At 39.7% G+C, this 20,292-nt stretch overlaps 1 protein-coding gene across 1 annotated transcript; it reads left to right on the top strand.

Moving 5' to 3' along the window:
• The first annotated feature begins 449 nt into the window (after nt 1–449).
• Nucleotides 450–18,646, top strand: rybpb (RING1 and YY1 binding protein b). The gene is made up of 6 exons (XM_020646852.3): nt 450–600; nt 1,194–1,319; nt 13,599–13,904; nt 13,986–14,033; nt 15,473–15,568; nt 15,858–18,646. The coding sequence occupies exons 1-6, from the start codon at nt 575–577 to the stop codon at nt 16,105–16,107; spliced, it is 852 nt and encodes a 283-aa protein (XP_020502508.1). The 5' UTR covers nt 450–574; the 3' UTR covers nt 16,108–18,646.
• The last annotated feature ends 1,646 nt before the right edge of the window (nt 18,647–20,292 follow it).

Genomic DNA, 20,292 nt, shown 5'->3' with positions numbered 1-20,292 from the left:
ATGAAGTGGAAAATTAGCTTTAATTCTTTCTTTTTTCTTTTTTTATTAAAGTGAAGCTTGTCTAAGGTGGATTTCATGGCGTTGTAGTGATTTTTCCATAGGTTTGATTTGATTTTTCCAGTACCAGAAAAAAAAAAAAACATTTATTATGTCATGGGAAGTACACCTGCCTAAAAGCCATATGCTGTCTGCCATTTACTTTCACATGTGTTTAATGTTTACATTTACTTGTGTCGTTTCTGTTGTTTCTCAATATTCCTTAATACATTAGTTATAAAAACATAGTTGCATGTGCCAAATCAGTTTCATAGCAGTGAACTCTTCAGCTGGGTCGTTAATAGTAATTGAAATAGTTTTGAATTATCAATCCAGACTTTTAAACCCACACAAACTTTGATTGGCTGTGAGGCGGTCACATGACGTAGTGCAGTCAGTAGCCGTGCCGTGCCTGAAGCCAGCCCTGAGTGGAGCCTGTCTTCCCACAGCTTCAGTAGCGGATCTATCTGGAAAGCACTACACTTAACTGTCAATTAAAGAGGCCATCTTCTCTTATTTTCGAGGACTAATTTTCATCATGGGCGATAAAAAGAGCCCCACAAGGTAATGCAATCATCCGCCCACGAATTGTGATTGCTTTGTGCGTTTTGGTCTCGATATTAGGATGCGTCAGAGATCGTTTCTGCCCTTTTTCAGTCAGTAATGCCACAGCTAGCTAGAACAGTGCAGTCACTATGGCGGCTTCTGGCTCCCTGTTACAGTCTCTTAACAGACAAAGGGATTTTTTTTTTCTCTGCAGAAACAGAAGGCACTGCCTGTTAAGGATTTGCATCACGATTGATCCTTTGGAGTGTCATTGTCAAAAATGGGTTGTGTTTATTGTTGGTTTGGTTAGCCGGCATGCTAAGTTTCGATGTCAAAAAAAAAAAAAAATGGCAAATCTTGTCTGCCTGCTAGCCTAGTTTGGCCCATACAACCACACGGTATGAAGCTGCGATATCGAGGGGGAAATATTATTCAAGGAGCTTTAACAACCACCATCCTTTCTGCTCTGATGTGCAGCATGTGTTTTACCGTGACTAAACGTGTGTGTTGTTTTCTCACCTTCCCCTTTCTTGTTATGCATGATATAAGTTAGCGGTGTCGTTAATGTCCTTTTTGATGAATTGAAATACAACATTTGTCTCATTTGTAAGGCCAAAAAGACAAGCCAAGCAGACCGCTGACGAAGGCTACTGGGACTGTAGCGTCTGCACCTTCAAGAACACTGCCGAGGCATTTAAATGCAGCATCTGCGATGTGAGGAAGGGCACATCCACAAGGTAAAATAGCGCCCCCCCCTACACACACACACACTCACACACACACTCACACTCACACACATACATACCAACACACCTTTTTTCTCTCGGTCCCTGTATCTCCCTCGCCTGAGCGTCTCGATGTTCCCTACTTGGCTTGTTATAGCTGCATTGCAACTCATGGGAAGGACAACTTTGATCGACTGCCTAATTTTCAGTGACCAAATAGGGACTTGTTCAGTGAAAAAATTGCCAACATCTCCTGCCATTGTGTGGATATCCGCAATCCCTCAGCCTCTGAAACTTGCATTGCATTTCTCTAGGTAGGTTTGCTGCATCAGTAGCCAAATTGGGGGTTGGGTGGGGAGAAGGTACCACTCTTCATACTGGACGTACTTTGCACCATCTCAGCAACACTTAAATGCATGCAGGTGTTTGTTTTACCTACCTAAGGATTGCAGATACATATAATTGATGGTGCATGAGTAGGATGTACAAGAGATAAACATATTTTGGAAGCTTAGAATAAAACCCTAGAAATACATTGACCATATTTCTTCCTTTCCAGAATTTCCCCAGGGGATGAATAAAGTATCTATCTATCTATCTATCTATCTACCTATCTGTCTATCCGTCTATCCATCTATCCATCTATCTATCTATCTATCTATCTATCTACTCTGGTGCTATTAAGTTTAAGTCTGTTGTTTCACACCTGCCATAATGCAAGTTTGTTTATGTAGAGGAATTCATTGTTGTTTTTCTAAAAATTTAAATGATAGATTTGAAAGTTTCATAATTCTTTCTTTTCCTTTCATTTTTCTTTCATGCTGTTTCTATAAGAGCCTGACCGAATATATCGGCCGATTATAAGTTTATCAAGAGACTATCGGTATCGGCTAATTCTATCCCAGATATATGCCGATATTACTAAATTTATTCACCAGTCAAATAGCATTTCATTTAAGTATAGTTGAATTACACAACCGCTCTCTTTCACCAGCAGAGGGTGCTGTGTGGGTTACAACAGGCATCATTACTCTCCAGAGTGTCAAGCGTTGACGCATGTATGCACAGTTACTTTTCAGTTGAGATACCGTATACGTATCTTTACCACAAGACAAGTGTTTGATAACTGCATTCGAGGGATCGACGTAATGAATGTGTTCAAACAGATCGAACTTACATCAAAAAAAGAAATCGGCTAATATCTGTATCAAATTTTTTCTCTTTTCAATATCGATATCTGTATCGTCCCCAAAAATCCCATCCCATCGGTCGGGCCCTAGTTTACATGTTAATACACTTGTCTGCCCATAAAATGTTTATCCATAAGCTCTAAAAATTGGATTGACGAGAAACATGCTCTCTGTAATGTCTTTATTTTGCCTTACTTATTGCCACAAGCCTAAGTCTCTTTATTTCTGGTTTCCTTATAAAACGTGATTTTATTTTGAAAGAATTCAAAGAGGACTTCCTCTACATCAGGACTATTCAATTACAAATTCAAAAGGTCCAGATTTAAAAACCAGGAAACTTAAGTGAGCAGGACATTTGGCGAGTTGGCAAAAAAAAGGAAATGAATGTACTAAAAGACAAAAATGTATTTGGCAATGAAATGGCGTGAACTGAATGAACCCAATATCATCACTGCACAGAACCATGGAAAGTGGCAATAACCAGTAACACAATATTTCTCTCTGCCTGTTTTATCATTGTTCCTCCTGTGTGTCTACCATTCAAACACACATAAAATGATTTTGAGGGTGGGAGGGAAGCTGCTGTGTCTCTCTGTTGGGCTGTGCAGGTCCGCAACAGGCTTTACGTCTCCGTTCACAACGGACAAACTCTGTACTTTAACGTCCCTCTCCTGTGATCCCTCAGCAAAGTTAGTCCGGTTAAGTTGTGTGTTTTTCAACGTGATGCATTCGATTGTTATATTATTTAATCACTGCAACGCACTTGGTGCAAACGAGGCACGTTGGTTTTGCGTTTGGAGTTGTTAGTAAAATTAAATACTTTGCAGTAAAGGCACGTTAAAAACTGGTGGTTTTTGCTGTATAGTTTTCTTTTAAATCATTTTAAAAGCAAGGCTACTAAGCATGGTCTGAATGTTTTGAACACCACTACTTCCGCAAACGTCTGTTCTGATCAGTCGGTGACAGCAAACTCTCAACAAAGATAGGAATGAAGTAAGATGCCTGACTTGCAAGCTAGTTCTGTATGCTGTTAAATAATTCTTTTCATTATTGGATTCATGCTGATCGGGTTGGGGCCACTCTGACGTTGCCTGCTGGCCGCTTTTGGCCCTTTGGCTACCAATTAAATAGCCCTGCTCTACATCATTAGGTTATGGGAGTGAATAAAACAGCTTACAGAATGACAATTAGGTATAAATGAATTTGATGTCTTAGACATCCACGCCTTTTACATGGTCATGGAATGTGGAATAAATCTTAAAAACATCAAGTTAAGTGACTTTCAGAAGGATGCTACATCCATTAGTTACCTCTTAGCCCTTAGCCAGTGATGAGACACAGGATTCTTTTCTGAATGCACGCAACTTCACCATGCTTTAACTGTAGGGATGTAACGATTCACTCAATGCACCGATACGATTCACAATACTGGGTTGACGATATGATTCTCTCACGGTTTATTTTACAAAGTGAGAATAGACAAATGACTGAAAAAGATTCCTTTAGGGGCTTCAAACCCACTTGTCAGTGTGGTTTGGCCTTTTAATGTTTTTTTTCTCGCAACAAGAGGAGGTGATTGGAGCTTTCAATTGTGGTGTCAGTTAAATGCTGCATCATTTTGGTTGTGCTATTTGTGTAGTTCCCTGTCTTCATGTCTGTTATCTTCTCACCTCTTTCGTTTTCTGTCTTGGGGAAGCTAAAAATGCTTCCACACCTCCGATTAAAAGACAGTGGTGTGTCCTCATTTTCAAAATCTTGCTCGGCAGCTGCCAACCGCCTCTCCTCTACAGCTGCTGAGTCTCACGATATTATTGCGATTAATTTTTCAGAAGAGAGCACATCAGACCGTCAAAACATGTTTGAAGAGTGTGACGAATGACTGATCAGCTGTTTCTGTCTGCCAATCTAACTATGTCATTCACTGTAACGGCATCTAAGCCCCCAGACACACCGATCTTTTTGACCTTTAGGAGCCATCTCCTAAAAACTTCTACATGTCTCCACCTCACCGCTCTCGTCCTGATATACCAATCAGATGTCCTTATATGGAGAGACGGGGGGGTGTGGTAGTAAGCTGATGGCAGGTTGCAGACACGCGCCTGTGGATTTAGAATAATTCTGATTCACTGACATAAGCAAGTTGGTGAGAACAAAATTGGCTGGTACGCACCTGTCATGAATCCGATGGTGATTTTGCGTATTCACTTGTTTTATGCGCAAAGTAAGAACATTTCTACGCACATATTAGTGAATGAGGCCCACTGCCTTGAGCAAGTCCAGTGTATCAAGCAGGAAATGCATAAACTGGACATTAGCATGGCTTTTGAGGTAAAGCTGTAAATGTAAATAGCCAAAATGTCTCTAAACTCTGGAAGTTGGGTGGTCTTTCTTGTCATCTTGTTGACGGTGTTTCCTCCCTGCTTTCGAGCCGCTACAAACAGCGTTTTCTTCAGTGTTTATCGCTAATTTCGGCTGTGTTTCCATTCCGCTCCAAAGTCTGTTATATGCTATATACTATACTATACTTAATTTGCTGCATTCTGAGGAATATTTATGCAACACTTTGTGCTGGAAATGTAAACATGGAAAATTAAACAAAGACTTTAATTTGCGCACAGCGACACAAGCACTTAGGGACGGTGACACACACAACAAGCTAACATGTCGGCAAAGGCGACGTGAGGTGCCCATCAGCAGAGGAGAAAAAGGTTCGACACAGGAAAAGAAACACACAGTTTCCCTGCACTCGCTCCCTCCTCACCTCTCTGCCTGTGGCAGATCGGAAGCGAACGTTAAAATATTTAATTGATATTTCCGTAATATTATTTGGTTACGGAGGGACACCCAAATGATAAAAGTTTAGAAGTAGCCTTTAACTTTGCAGAAAATATTATAGATTAATATCGATAATTAGCAGATATAAACATGATTTGATTTCTCTTTGTAAACACAAATGGCGATCACAAAGGCAGAGAGAAACAGAGGCAGACAGATGAGAGTCTGTAAGTGATCTTTTTTCAGGAGTCAGGGAGAATTCAGCTAAACAGACTCAAGCAGCAAACTTCTCTGTTTTTAAAATTTAAAATAATGAGATAGATTAAAACCTAAAGGGATAAAGAGTGTTAATGGCTCTTAGAATCTCCAGAATGTGAAAATGTAATGCAGAGACACTTTCACTATATAAATTATGGCTTAAAACTAAAGTAGAATACAATCAACAAAGGATTTAATTTTCAAAATGTTCAAATGGAGATTAATTTGAGTGAGCATGAGAGATCGTCACGTAACCTGTGGCAGTTTTTAATATTTTTTGTAGTTAACTGTCAGGTTTTTAAAAAAACAAAAAGTTTTAAATCAAAGACATTTTCCTTTTTTTTACTTTTGCTGTCAATAATAGAGCTTTAAAGACAGAAAATTGGTATCGGCTAAAATCGGTCTTGGCAGGTCAGACCAGGTAAAAATCGTAATCGCCCAGAGAAATTGCAATTGGTGCATCTCTAGTTTCATCCTGCATCAAACACAATACAAAGCATTAAGGTAGCGCATGTAAGTCATATCCTAGCATGAGATAAATATATCAAACAAAATCATACCACAGACATGAGAAAGGCACAGCCGCCAACTATTGTGACCATGGCTTTAACATGTTGTCAAAACTGATCCCATATCTCAGTCATCTTCCCTCCCAAATTAATTTCTCCCAAGGTGTATTCACATGATGAGATCTTAACCATTTTGTCAGTCCATTCCTTCACAGTAGGACACCTGGAGTACTTCAAGTTTCTCAGAATAATTCTTGGGCTGTGATATATCCAACCTTTAAAATAATACTTTTTTTTTTGTTATGTTGGGTTTCAATGTCTTGTTGCAAACGAGGCAAAGTCGTGGATGTACCAGAAGAGTTGCGCCAATCCACTCCCCCAGCATCTCCAAAATACTGAACCAGAATGGATGCACCATAGCACATTCATAGATCATGTGTCAATATGGGCCTAATTCGTTCTTACACTTCCAGCACTGATTGCTATCAGCAATTCCCATCCTGTGTAATTGGGTTGGCTTCCAGTGATATCTGTGTAATACTTTATAGTCAATAAGTTTCCCCCTGGCCTCTCTAATCCACGTTTAAAAGAATGTCTAACCCCTCGTCATCTTCAATTGGTTGGAAAGACCTTCTGTCATACCAGTTTGTGATTATTAAAGCTATCCCCTGTAGACTTGTTACTACATTTCGTAAAAGGGTGCAGTTTGGGGTGAACCGATTATTTTGCTGGCCAGATTAACTATGCGGGAGAGTTTGGTTTGGTGTTTGGTGGTGAGGGAGTTTTACCCTAGTTTCCTCATCAGGTGGAGGCTGTGTTGTGCTTCTTTGTTGTGCATGCTGTGAAAAGGAGAGAGGTGTCAATCTCTGTTCCCTAATATTTAAAAGACTGAACCTGCTCTAGCTCGGAAGAGAGGTGATGGTGATGATTTTTCACTGCCCCCACAGCACAACTCTTTAGTCTTTGTGATGTTGAGCTCCAGCGAGTCTTCACCAAATGTCTGGACCAGGTTGTTGACTGCCTGCTGGTATTGGGTCAGAGCAGTGGTGTCAGTCAGGTGCACCATCAGGGCCATGTCATTTGCGTACTTAAAAAGTGTATTTCCTTTACTTCTTGTTTGTGTAAACAGAGAAGAGAATGGGAGATAAAACACAACCATTTGTTGTGGTCTTTCATGTAAAAAAAAATCTTAATTCATAAACCAGTGTGGGGTGGATGTGAAGGTCCCAAAGGTGGTGCAGTGAGTGTCTGTGTGTACAGTATTAAAAGCAGAGGAGAAATCCATGAATAAAATTCTAGTGTTGGGATTTGCAGAGTCTAGGTGTTTGGTGACAGTGTCTACAAGTGTGAGACTTGCATCCTCTACACCACACTTGGCATTATTTACAAGCTGTAGGAGATCAAGTTTGTTTGACACCAATTTTAAACAGATGGTCACACACTACTCTCTCTCCATACATTTAAACAACACAGAGGTCAGGGCCACTGGTTTGTAGTCATTAAGGTCCCTAGCGTGTCTTTTTTGGGGATTGGGATTATTATTATTATTGTGGATTCCTTCCACTGGTTGGGACACACCCAGAATCCAAATTGGTGAGGAAACAGCCTGGTGAGAACCCAACTTAGCTGGGTGGATCGATCCTTGAGCACCCTGCCTCTACGCCTGTCGGGTCTTGTGTGGGTTGACTCTGTGCAGGATGGAGGTCACCAGTTGTTCATTAATAGGGAGGGTTTGGTGGGTGGACCTGGGGGTTGGGCAGATTCTACAATTCTACTATCCTACAATTCACTTAGCAGACGCTTTTATCCAAAGCGACGTACATCAGAGAGTAAGTACAACACAAGCAAAGATCTAGAAAAAAAGGGAACAATGTCAGTAAGAGCAAACGATCAGCTTTGAGTGTGATTGGACACACAGGTGCTGACAGGCATTGTACAGAGGCAAAGCACAACATTGACGGCAGTTCTTGAGAGCTCTAATCAGTATAGAAACCATCTTATAAGTCATCGTTATCAAACAAAAACAATCGTGACAACCATCATCATCATCAATAATATGGAGACCATCATCATTAAGTTAGTAGGTATTCATGAAAGAGCTGGGTCTTTAGCTTTTTCTTAAAGGTGCAGAGGGACTCTGCAGATCGAATGGAGTTTGGAAGTTCATTCCACCACCGGGGGGCGACAGAGTAGAAGAGTCTAGTCAGAGGCTTAGGACCCTGTTGTGAAGGTTGGTTTAGACGCCTTTCATTGGCAGAGCGTAGTGGGCAGGAGGGAGTGTAGACCAGATACAGTTGGTTGGTGTGCTGCTGCTGCTGCTCTTAAAACGGGAGAAGAAGGCGTTGAGCTGCTCTGCAAAGGAGCTAGAGTCTGGGCAGTTAATAGAGGTGGGGTAAAAAATTGATGCAGTATAGTATTGCGATATTTTGTGTGGCGATATTATATCGTCTCATGGCGGCCAAGTATCGATATTTTTGATATGATATTTTAGATATGATATTTTAGATATGCTTTTTTAATTTGCAACTGCTGAAGGGGTTGCACAATTCATTTTGAACAAGTTGCATTGTTAAGAATTTATTTTAAAGTTCAATTAGACTGAAATACAAATAAAAAGACTGAAGTGAGATGAACAGACTGGAAATCTTTCCTTATTTGACAAAACAGTTTTTGATTTAGTTAGGTGTAGTGGACATAATATGCAGTTAAAAATCTTAATCGCAATATATTGTATCGCAATCCTCAGCGTATCGCAAAATGTTAAAAATCGCAATAGAATCGTATCGTGTCTCGAGTATCGCGATAATATCATATCGCTGGGACTCTGGTGATACCCACCCCTAGCAGTTAACCAGTGCAGGTTTGGGGTTCTTCCCATCATTGTGTGTAAACCCTGCCACGTCTCCCTTACATTTCAAGAAGTTTATTTCTGCTCCATCCTGTTTCTGTAGTTGTTTCTCCTTCTGAACCCTTTCTCTACTTCCTTTACCCTGAGATTGTCAGGGTAAAAAAAAGCCCTTTTCTTCTGGACCAGGCAGAGTTTCATGTCTCTGTTACCCCTTTTTTATTGTTTGGGTGGATGGTTTGAGTGTTTAGTGGGAGTTACAGTGTCCTCACAGATTGTAATATAAGAGGTAAACATCTGCCAACATGTTGGGATCACTGCCGCAGTCATTAAAGAACAAATCCCAGTCAGTCAGTTCAAAACCACCTTTTTACTGTTTCAGTTGCTTCTTTATTCCAGACTGATGTTTTTTTTGATGGGTTTACCTGTTTTCAGTTGTGACCTGTATCTTGGCAGTAACAAGATGACATTGTGGTCAGAGCGGCCAAGAAGTGGGCTTGGTTTTGAAATGTATGCATCAGAGATGTCTAAATAACCCTTCTTCATATTTCCCCTATTGTGTTTACTCCCTTGGATTGCCACTTGGTCCAGTATACTGTTCTCTTTCAAATGCGTAAAATAGGGTTGTACCAGAATGAATAGTATAATTGATTGGATTGTGATATTTTATACTTTCTATGAACCATACTCCACACACACTTGAATAGGGAATTATGGGATTTAAATAATTTTCCACCAGTTGGGATCAATCTTATCATCCATCTATAGTACGACAATCACAGTGACTATTTGTACTCGTCAAAATAGCATAAAGATGACTTCAATTACACAGTTAGGCTAATCGCTGTCTGCGCAGATGTAACGCTTAGCAATAAATATTTGTGTGTGCATTGAAATAGATTTGTGAATCCTTCTGTGTGCATTCATGAACATTGAGGCTGATTTAACGCCATAGAAAAAACCTCATCACCTGATATGGCATATTCATAATAAAAGTATACATAACAAATGAGGACTTTTATTGTGAAGAACTTTCAGGACATTGTACACAATGCACAATGTATTTAGGGGAGCTACGCTCAGCAGTGATTTTCAATAACACAGCAGGGAGTTACAGCACTTTCAGCCGACCTTGTGACCACAAGTCACTGCCACAAGTCACTGCCACAACCGGCAATTTTAATCATCTTGGACTGAGGACAAGTGGGACATAATTTTAAACACTTCCTATGTCATGAGTGTGCCATGTTTTGGATGGCAGCTACGAGCTAAGCTAACTATATCAGGTTAGTATCTTGGGTTCTGACAATCAGTGAATGGTACCAAAATGGCTAAGATTTTTGAGCTGAGACTCCACCACCAGAAAAGTATATTGCTGCCCTATTAATAATAAATAAATACTGACAGTGTGACATGCTTGAACAATAAACAAACAACACAAATACATATACTGTATGGAAAAATAAAACATTTCTGCCAAATTAGCCGCATGGCAAAAAGGCAAAATAAATTCCCCCATTAAAAAAAAAAAGAGAAAGAAAGGGAGACATGGCCATTATCAAGCTCTTTGCTGTGCCACCTGACATACCTGGCTGTACTCCTGTCATTGGCTGCTCCTTTTTCTCCCTCTCATACCTGAGAAGTTATCGCCACCTGCTGTTGCAATTTTGTCTTCCCCACATCTTTCCAGAATTAACTTTTCAGCTTCCGTGCTGTGGGAGAGGGATTTTGACTTTTCAGCCAGTTTTCTTGACATGTCTGGGAAGAAACAAACTTCACAGCCATTCCACATTATTCCTATTATTGCCTTGGCCGCTTGTAGCATTTTCTCTATTGCCAAGGAGTGCAGGAAACGCATCTTCACCATCCTGGGGGGTCTGTCCTCACTGCGGGTACTTCTCATGTCTCTTGGATGCATGGAGAGACGCAAGGAATCGAAGCCGAAGAGAGAGGAACGTCACGTGAAGCGATATCTGTTTGTGATGATGAAATCAGCTGATCACCACTCAGCTTTCAGTCGGCTTTAACAGCTGTTTGTGTCTGCTCACATGTGCACTGCATTAATTCTAATAAAAAACACACAGTAACAGTGTTAGTGTCTGTATGTTACCTGATAACAACTGCATATGAAGAACAACCTGCAGTCTGTTAAAACATACGGGCCATTTCTACTATTTACAGTATTTACCTTACTTATATGAAACTTTATTAACATAATAAATACAAGGCTTGTTTCTGACTGACACACCGACTCCAACTCTTGTCAGCCTGTCATTCTCATCATAATAGGATAAAATACTGACTGACTGACAATGGAAAGAAAACATTTCTGTTGTAATAATGGGGATTGTTTATGATCTTTTGATTTTGACACTTTAAATTCACCATCTTTTGTTTGATGATGATTCTGAAAACAAATCAAATATAAAACTGGTGGGGATTGGCCTGTAGGCTACTCCATTATATTGATTTAAAGGAATTTATGCTGAATATATCGTTGTTAATCCTCATTTTTTTTAATCCCTGCTAATCACAGACTGACTCTTTAGAAACTGACATGTGTTTACAGTCTGTTAAGCGTCTTTTTAATCTAATTCTTTTCTCTGTTATTAAACTCAGCTAATGTTGATAAGTTTCATTGGAGTCTGATCCGCTGCAGCGTCCAATCCATGAGTGATATTCGATACGGGGGGCGTGTCTGTCAGTAAAAAGACGGTCCAGAGTTATTTCCTTGAACCTCATTCCTCGATCCTTGCTCCTCTGTCAAAATAAAAGACTTCCATCCTTTAACATGGCGGCACGGAACGACTTCCAGTTCTTGCTTGGCACTCACGTGACATCAGGGTGGCATGGAGTAGTCTGACGTCTCTAAACCAAAGGGTTGGAGGCTTGATCTCCCCTGCTTTGTTGGTGCCGTTTAAGTGTGTATGACGGTGTAAAAGCACTTTGGGTAGTCAGAAGACTTGATAGTAAATGGACTTGAGCTTGTACAGTGCTTTTCTAATCAGTTATTTTTAACGTTCATTTAAAAACTGTAGTAGTAAGATTTTGCCACAATAAGGACATCAATTCAGTATTTATATTGCACACAAGTATTTTAAATTTCAAATGATTTTATTTTTAGTAGATTAATTATAAGCCTTTTTCAATACTCTATATATTTAAATAGTCGTGTTTTTTTGACTGGAGCATAAAAACTCTTCATGTCTTTACCCTTTAATTATCATTAAGTAGTCTATAGTGCGCCCTGTGATACATCTCAAAGTACGTTTGAGCTGTTCTATCACACACCTAAATGCTGTTCAGTTAAAGTGAGAACTTTGTTTGCTGAAAATGTTAATTTAATATTATTAATTTTAGGGTTGTTGGGAGGTTGTGTGTGACTACAGTAATTGTGAGAGACAAGGGAGGACAGTAGTAAGTAGACAGTAGTGTCGACCAGCGGCAAGATTCAACCCGCACAGGTGCGCTGGACATCTGAAATGCATCTGACCGTTACAAATGTACCTCCATCTCTCTCTGAAGAGCAGACTGAACTATTTCTGCACCCAAACTTGTCTTACATGTTCCTTCCTTTCTGCGCAAAACATTAAAATCACAATTTTAACTGACAACTACTTTGTTTATGAATAGCTTAAAATACACTGTAGGCCTATTTCAACACACATTTTACGCAGGAGGCAAATATATTCATAAAAGAATATTATTTATTATTGACTGTTGGCAGCCACACTGTAGGACTAATAAGGGCTGGCACTTACACTCCACACAACACTGACATTTACCCTTTCTGTGCTGAACTCCAATAAATAACAGAATATCTGTTAATGTAGGCCTACAGCTGCTTGCTGTTGTTTCAGTACTGAACTATAACGGAATATCGAGTGGAACTTTTAAAAAGACGAGGCGTACCCCTGTTGTTGTTTAGGTCAGTGCGCGCACGAGCAAATATTAAGCAGATTAAAGTTGTATGTTGCAAAAACTAGATTAATTTAGAGGGGAAAACACATTTGATATAAATACAACCCAATAGATACAAGACAGATAAGATAAGAGTAGGCTACGACAAAAAAAATGACATTTTATGCTGAACGTTTTTTTTTTTGTTTTTTTTTTTAATATTGTGGAGATTTCTTTGCGTACCACCACAGGGAGCCCGCGGACCACCGGTGGTACGCGTACCATAGTTTGAGAACCACTGATCTAAAGCATTCACACACTACAAGATATGAAAATGATGGCACATCACATGCTACAGGATTTTATTTAGATTATCGTGGAAGGAAGGAACGCACCACCTCACGTGACTTCATAAACAAAGTAGTTGTCAGTTAAAATTGTGATTTTAATGTTTTGCGCAGAAAGGAAGGAACATGTAAGACAAGTTTGGGTGCAGAAATAGTTCAGTCTGCTCTTCAGAGAGAGCTGGAGGTACATTTGTAACGGTCATATGCATTTCAGATGTCCAGCGCACCTGTGCGGGTTGAATCTTGCCGCTGGTCGACACTACTGTCCTCCCTTGTCTCTCACAATTACTGTAGTCACACACAACTTCCCAACAACCCTAAAATAAATAATATTAAATTAACATTTTCAGCAAACAAAGTTTAACTGAACAGCATTTAGGCGTGTGATGAAATGCTGCATAGCCAGAATCAGCTCCCAGCCCCTCTATCAGGTTAATCCATGTTTGTGCCTTCAATCTTTTCTACAGGAAACCAAGGATCAACTCCCAGCTTGTTGCTCAGCAGGTGGCTCAGCAGTATCCAATGCCCCCCCCACCAAAGAAGGAGCGAAGGGAGAGGAGCGAACGATTAGACAAGGAGCGCCTAGACTGCGAAGGGGAGCCAACCAACGAAGAAGGGCGTCCAGAGATCGAGCGTCCAGAGGGAGACAGGCCAGAGGTAGACACTCCTGTAAAGGAAAAGAGTGACAAGGAACAGCCAATCAAAGACAAGCCTGATACAGAGAAAGATATCAGCCCAGCTGTTACAAAGAAGCCTTACAGCAAAAAGACAAGGTGAGTTGGTCAGTTTTTACTTGCGTCTGAATGTTGCCTATGTGGGTATTATCTTCACTGGTGTTCTCTTGTTTTTTTTAGAGAGCCATCCCTGACACACCAAGGAGATCGTCAACCGTCGGTCCAACGGTGAGCGTTCGTCGCCCTTGTTTTGGTGGTGTGTCCAGCTCCGTCGCTACCTGTCAGCCCCGTCAGCATTTTTTCAGCCGTTTCGACATTTTGAATCGGCGTCGGCGCGGTTGGTGAGAGGAATCACTCTGATTGGCTGTTTAGATAAACAAATCAGTGCTTGATAAGAAAAACTGAAGTAACAAAAGCAAGTAAACGACTTTTTATCAGACATTATTCTCGACTAGAGGTACCTATATTGAGTGGTGAGCGACAGCGGTGTGAAAATTGTCTTCTCTTATCAAAACAACGGTTTATATATCTGCATTCTTCTCCGTCCTCGTCCTCTTCCGGTGTACCCTTGTTGGAATGAAGATCACAGCCTGCTGGCATGGAGAGTTATTTCCTCTCACGCATGCGCAAGAACGTATGTGGTGGTTTGCCTTTGGCTGTAGTCTTTGTGTTCAAGTGCAACTTTTTGGCCAAGACAAAAAGCGTTGTAAGGCGGCTTTCGTCGCCCCTAGTTCTTTGCCGTCTGCTTGGTGTGTCAGGGCCTTTACTAACAGTGTCCTCTACTTCCACTACAACTTCTCTTGGAAGACTTGGAGTCCTTTCATTTCCAGTTCAAGACAGGACTGACAGGCATCATGATGCATTGTAAATGTCTGAGCCACCAGGATGGAACTGTGCTGCTTTTGTATGTGAGGCCAGCACTGTTTGTTTAAATATTAAATAAATCCACCGTAAGAAAGCACTTGGCAAAATTTGGCAACAGTTGAAGGAAAAAACATCATTTAGAAATGCAGAAACAGGCTCATGTTGAACAGCCATCAGCTCGTACTGTACGGCCCAGAGGGAGGCAACGAGAAAGAAAGGGGGAAAGCAAAGAATTAGAAGGTGTGTGATCATGAAATCTACACCAGGAGCTACAGCTCTGTAACGAGCACTTCCCAAGCACAACACACATTTCTGCTGCTGTTTTAAACACACCTGGTACGCCCAAACTGTTGGATATTTCTTTTCAATTTAGAGATTTATCTCCGATGTCCCTGTAGGTCCGTAAACTAGAGCTCAGGAAAGTGGGACACCGTTTGTTGTGGTCTGATCTTCCCTCCTGTTGGACGCGCGGAGGTGACTTCACAGAGCGCCGCTCCCCAGTTTAAATTTTTTTTTTTTACTTCAGCTTAGCGCGCAAGAACTGCAAAGGAGACCTTGCACTGTGCTCAGCTCATCGGGGCGCAGACACACTCTTGCGCAGAGCAACGCGCGCTACCTTTAAGGGTAGCCTGAAAATAAGGAAATCGAATAATCAAGAATTCTGGATTCTGGAATTCTAAAGTGGTGCATTCCACTTTGCTGTGTTTGCCTTGAGTCACTTTTGTGACTTTGAGGATGCTTCTGGCTTCTTCAATAAACAATGTTTGATCACATCTTCACTAGTGTTTATCCATTTTGTCCAGGCCCAAATCAGACCATCAAAGCCCTACCAGTGACAAACACAGCATACTATTGGGAAAATCTGCAACCAAAACCAACAAGAACTCTTACATTTCCAGGTTTGTTGAACATTTTATTTCTTTGCGTGTCTTTGGCAAAACAAAATGTTACACACCATTAACAACGCAGCACTTGGTTTTATAGAAACCCGTGCAAGATATTTTAGACTGAACACCAGCTTTCACTTTACAAACATTTGTTCTGACTGATCATATGTCACCAGATGAATTACGTAATTTAACACATCCGACCCCTCATTGAAGGCATCTTGTTGTTGCTGAGACATATATTGTATTGACATGTCTGGCTCTAAACATTCATTTTATCTCTTCTTCCCATGTCCATCAGGCCCAAATTGAAGAACATTGACAGGAGCACCGCTCAGCAGTTGGCTATTACTGTAGGGAATGTGACAGTGATCATAACAGACTTTAAGGAGAAGAGCCGTTCTTCCTCCACGTCCTCATCCACCATTACATCCAGTGTGGGCTCTGAACAACAGCACCAGAGCTCTGGCTCAGAAAGTATAGACAAGGGCTCTTCACGTGCCTCAACACCTAAAGGCGATCTCTCTTTGGGGCATGATGAGTCATTCTGAAGCTCCCAGCCCTCCTCCCTCACCCTGCATCACGTTTTTTCTTTTTCCACACTTCTGGACATATGTAGGGGGAGAGATACCGCTCCCATTGCTGCCCTGCCTTCAATCCATGACCAACCCTGGATGCTGACAGTAGCTGGCTGCCCTAAGAGGAACAGTGCAGTACATTTGCCAGAGAAACAAGCACCAAGCTTGGGGAAATTCTGTCATGGTTACACCCATGGCACAGGCAAGGAGAGTTAGGCGAAAATAAATAACGCCTCCATATCCAAACTACCTTGCAGTAGCACCCGAACACATGTATGTTATGTTTTATATTTGTATGTGGATGTGAGGCCAAGTTGACATTTTTTTGGTAAAGAGGAATTCTTTGCTGGGCACAATAACCAACATCATTTATACGACTTTTAACTATTATTACTCTTATTTATTAACTGTTGCACCTGTATATTTTGATGTTCTCCTTTTTATGTTTAAGCTTTGCTGTGCAGCACTGCTGATCGTTCATCTCGTCAATGTTTTTATTACATTTTAGAAAAGATAGGACAAGACTAAAGTCTGACAGACACATCTTACATACACACTGGTGCTAGATACACTGTGAAGCTTTTTTGTAGACCTGGGATTTTGCATACACATTCACTCAGCGTGACAAAGTGTTGATGAATCTTATTCTCATTCACTTTGCTCAACAGCACTGTCTCATTCTGAAATTTTCAGGTCCTCAGATATCTGTTCTCTTGTTTTGTACAGGTCAATGTGCATCAAAAGACTGTCACCTGAGGCATACATATCTGAATTTTCAACTAGATTTTCATTGATTTAGTATGCTACAGCAGATCTCCTATACAGTATATGATGTCCTTAACTTTACAGTGTAGGCTATTATGTAAAACACTAATAGCTGTTATGTTCTGCATTCCATGCTAACATATTGAGTTTACAGGCTGAAGTTACTTGAGCTGGTTGTTCTGTTGTGACTGAAGAATGGATACATACAGTTCCACTTGGTAAATCCATGTCAAACTGTTCAAAGGCAAGTTGTCTCAAATTGTAGAGAATCCATTTTTCGATTGTTAAACACAACTTAAATGCCTTACTTGAAAAAAAAAAAGCAACCATCAAACAATTTAGCACAGAATGATAATTCAATTGACTTAAAAATGTTTGCTGTTTAAGACTGGAGTCTTCAGTTATATTTTAAGTAGTAAATAGAATAATTTTTCTTCAATTTTTACAACAGCAAGACATATTAAAGGGATTGAATTCACTTTTCATCATAACGGATACTAGACCGACCTAATTTCCTTTTAAATGTATGAAAATGTATAAAGAATAAATGTGTATATGATATCTTAGTTTTATTTATTGAAGGACCAAAGGAATTTCATATTGACATGCTAAATAGATAACAATTTGAAATGCCATTATCGTATGTATGAGATGAATATCAACTTAAATAAAGACTAATATAATCCATATAAATGGTGTTCTTATTGCATTATTGGTAATGGAGAACTATAAATCCAGTGAGCCTGAAGACCATTGTCAGCTCTAAACCAAGTAGTGGATCTCTTACCTGAAAGGGCTAGAGATGAGAATCATGACCCATAAGCAGTGTTTGAAGCCCTAAAGATTTTTTCATGATGTATTTCTTCCCTTTGACATGTGGTTCTTTAGTAATCAATGGAATACAAATATGGAATCAGAGTTCATGGTCAGGGAAATAATTGAACTTGATATCTGGACTGTTAGCTCGCAGGGGAAATGATTAGTCAAACTTCTCAAATAATTAAAGGCTGCTTTGTTTAAGGATTGGTGCCTAAACACAATAATTTAGCTGACATTTTTGCAACAGAATGCCCTTTACTGAGTACCCAACAGAAAGGCTTATTTGTTAAATTACAAAAAAATAAAGACTTTTAAACTATGTTAAAGAGAAACACTATGAAGGCATAGGATCTGGATTCTTTTGTTTCCTTTCTCCACGCAAGCAGTTTTGTTCTTGTGTGTGACCAGTAACCTTAATTTACTATGTAAAGATGGTTACAATTTTTTTTTTGCTTTGTTTGTAAGAGACAGCCCCCCCCCCAAAAGAATATGGCTCATTTATTAATTTAATTTAATATAATCTTACTACGAATTTCAAATTATTGTAGTCTACAAACTGATTTATTCATATAACACTGTATTTGTACAATGCTTTTAAAGTACGGTAATTGCTCAGTTGAATTTTTTATTTTTTTTTAAAGTTAAGTACAATAATCCATTCTTGTTTAATCCAGGTTTAGTTATCCTTTTTGTGTCATTGCTTCCCTTTGTGAAATGGTCAAATTATGTTTCTGATGTGGAAATGTGCGCAACATTTTCAGTGGATCATGGCTTCTTGTCAGGCTTGTAATGATAAAAATAATTCATGTTTCTTGCATGTGCACGACTGCGCTTAAAGGCTAACGTGATCGTTTTCCTCTGCTTCAAATAGAAATGTCTATTTATGAACTTTGCTTGTAGTTTTTCACAAATAAAATTGTTAAACATACCTTTTTCTGTGCCCTTTGTTGATGCTGTTACTAACAATATACAGTTCACAACTAACCAACTTTAAATAATTTGAAGGAAAATATATAATTGACATGTTCTTTCAATACAATATTTTTGGCAAAAATAACATTCTTCAAAAATTACACTTCACAAAGTGTAACTTTTGGGTTAGATCATATGAGCCATTGTAAAAAATTCCTACCCTTTTTTTAGTAGTACATATAGAAGATACCAGATAAGAGTGGATCTGAGATGGCAGACTATTGATTGAGATAGTGGTGAGGACGCTAGTGTCTCAAACACCACCTTTTCACCAAAGCATTCAGCCTCAGTTAACACTCTTCATTTGTTTGTTTTTGTGTTATCTTCTTTCCTTTGTTTTTCTTTTTTTTTTTTTTTCTTGTCTCCTTTTACTGCCCCCTTTACTACTGTAAAGCATCCTTGGGTTTCTTGAAAGGCACTATATAAATCCAAGTTATTATCATTATTATTATCAAAGACAAAGACTTCACTGTGCAGATACACATGACATTAGTTGACATCAGCCTTTTAGCATGTCCACATACTGAGTGGATACTCAGACCCTCCAGCCAGTCAGTCCAGCCAATGGTCATTAAAAGATATGAAGTACAGAGAAGAGATTTGTTGATGCACACATTTGTTTTTGATGACTCAATTTGGTAATAATTACATTTAGATAGTAACAGCTTTTCTGTGTTTACCAACTACTCCTCATTGTTGACAATGAGAAATAGTGTAGAGGACTGATAGAGAACTTCTCCACATTGTAGAACAGCTACCACCTGCAACCTTAACATCAGTAGGACAGAGGAGGAATACTGTCCCAATTATCCAGGGCAGGAGGTGGAGAGGGTGGACTAAAAAACAAGTATGGCAGTAACCAGCTACGAGGACGCCGAGGTGTGGACCTCAGTACATTTTTTTTAAACAAGACAGCAAAAATAGTTACCAATCAATGTATGAAGGGCTAGATGGCTTTTACTTTTGAGATACAGAAACACTGCAAAGTAACAGACCTCTTTGCACTGCCTCTCTTTCTCGCTGCGCTTAACAAGCACCATCTAGTTGTGGGAAAAAAACTCTGCAGGTGAGCAGAGAGAGACAGAGAGAGACAGAGAGCAGTGTCTGCTGTTAAGACTCATTGAATGTATCTGTTTCAGTGTATGCTTTTCTACTTCAAATGCCGTTCTTTTGTTCTTTTTGCACAGTTGCTTGCTGCCGATGTGATTGTGCGTTCTCTCTTGGTTTTTTTGCGTCTTAATTCGTAATCTCCCCACAGTAGCAGTAGCCCACATGTTGTTACAGGACGAAGTGAAACTTTTTTAAATGGGAGTATTGTTATTCTGCATAAGCCCCCGAAGGCTCAGCTAGGGGGAAAAAAAGCTGCTCTCTTATTCATTCAAATTTTTATTTTTAAAGATGTATTTTTGTTTTTTTATGCCTCTGTGTCTGTCTGTTAGTCCGACTCTGTCTCTCTCTGTCTCTCTCTGTATCTGTGCCATCAAACTGTGACCCCTCTTAAAACAAAAACAACCACCCAGAAAAAGGATAAAATATGATCACTGTATGACCATGTGTCACAGAAAATTAATCACAACTGGATCATGTTTACATTTTCATATT

Source organism: Labrus bergylta, chromosome 5, assembly GCF_963930695.1.
Source record: "Labrus bergylta chromosome 5, fLabBer1.1, whole genome shotgun sequence".
NCBI lineage: Eukaryota > Metazoa > Chordata > Actinopteri > Labriformes > Labridae > Labrus > Labrus bergylta.
This window is presented reverse-complemented; position numbering and strand designations above follow the sequence as displayed.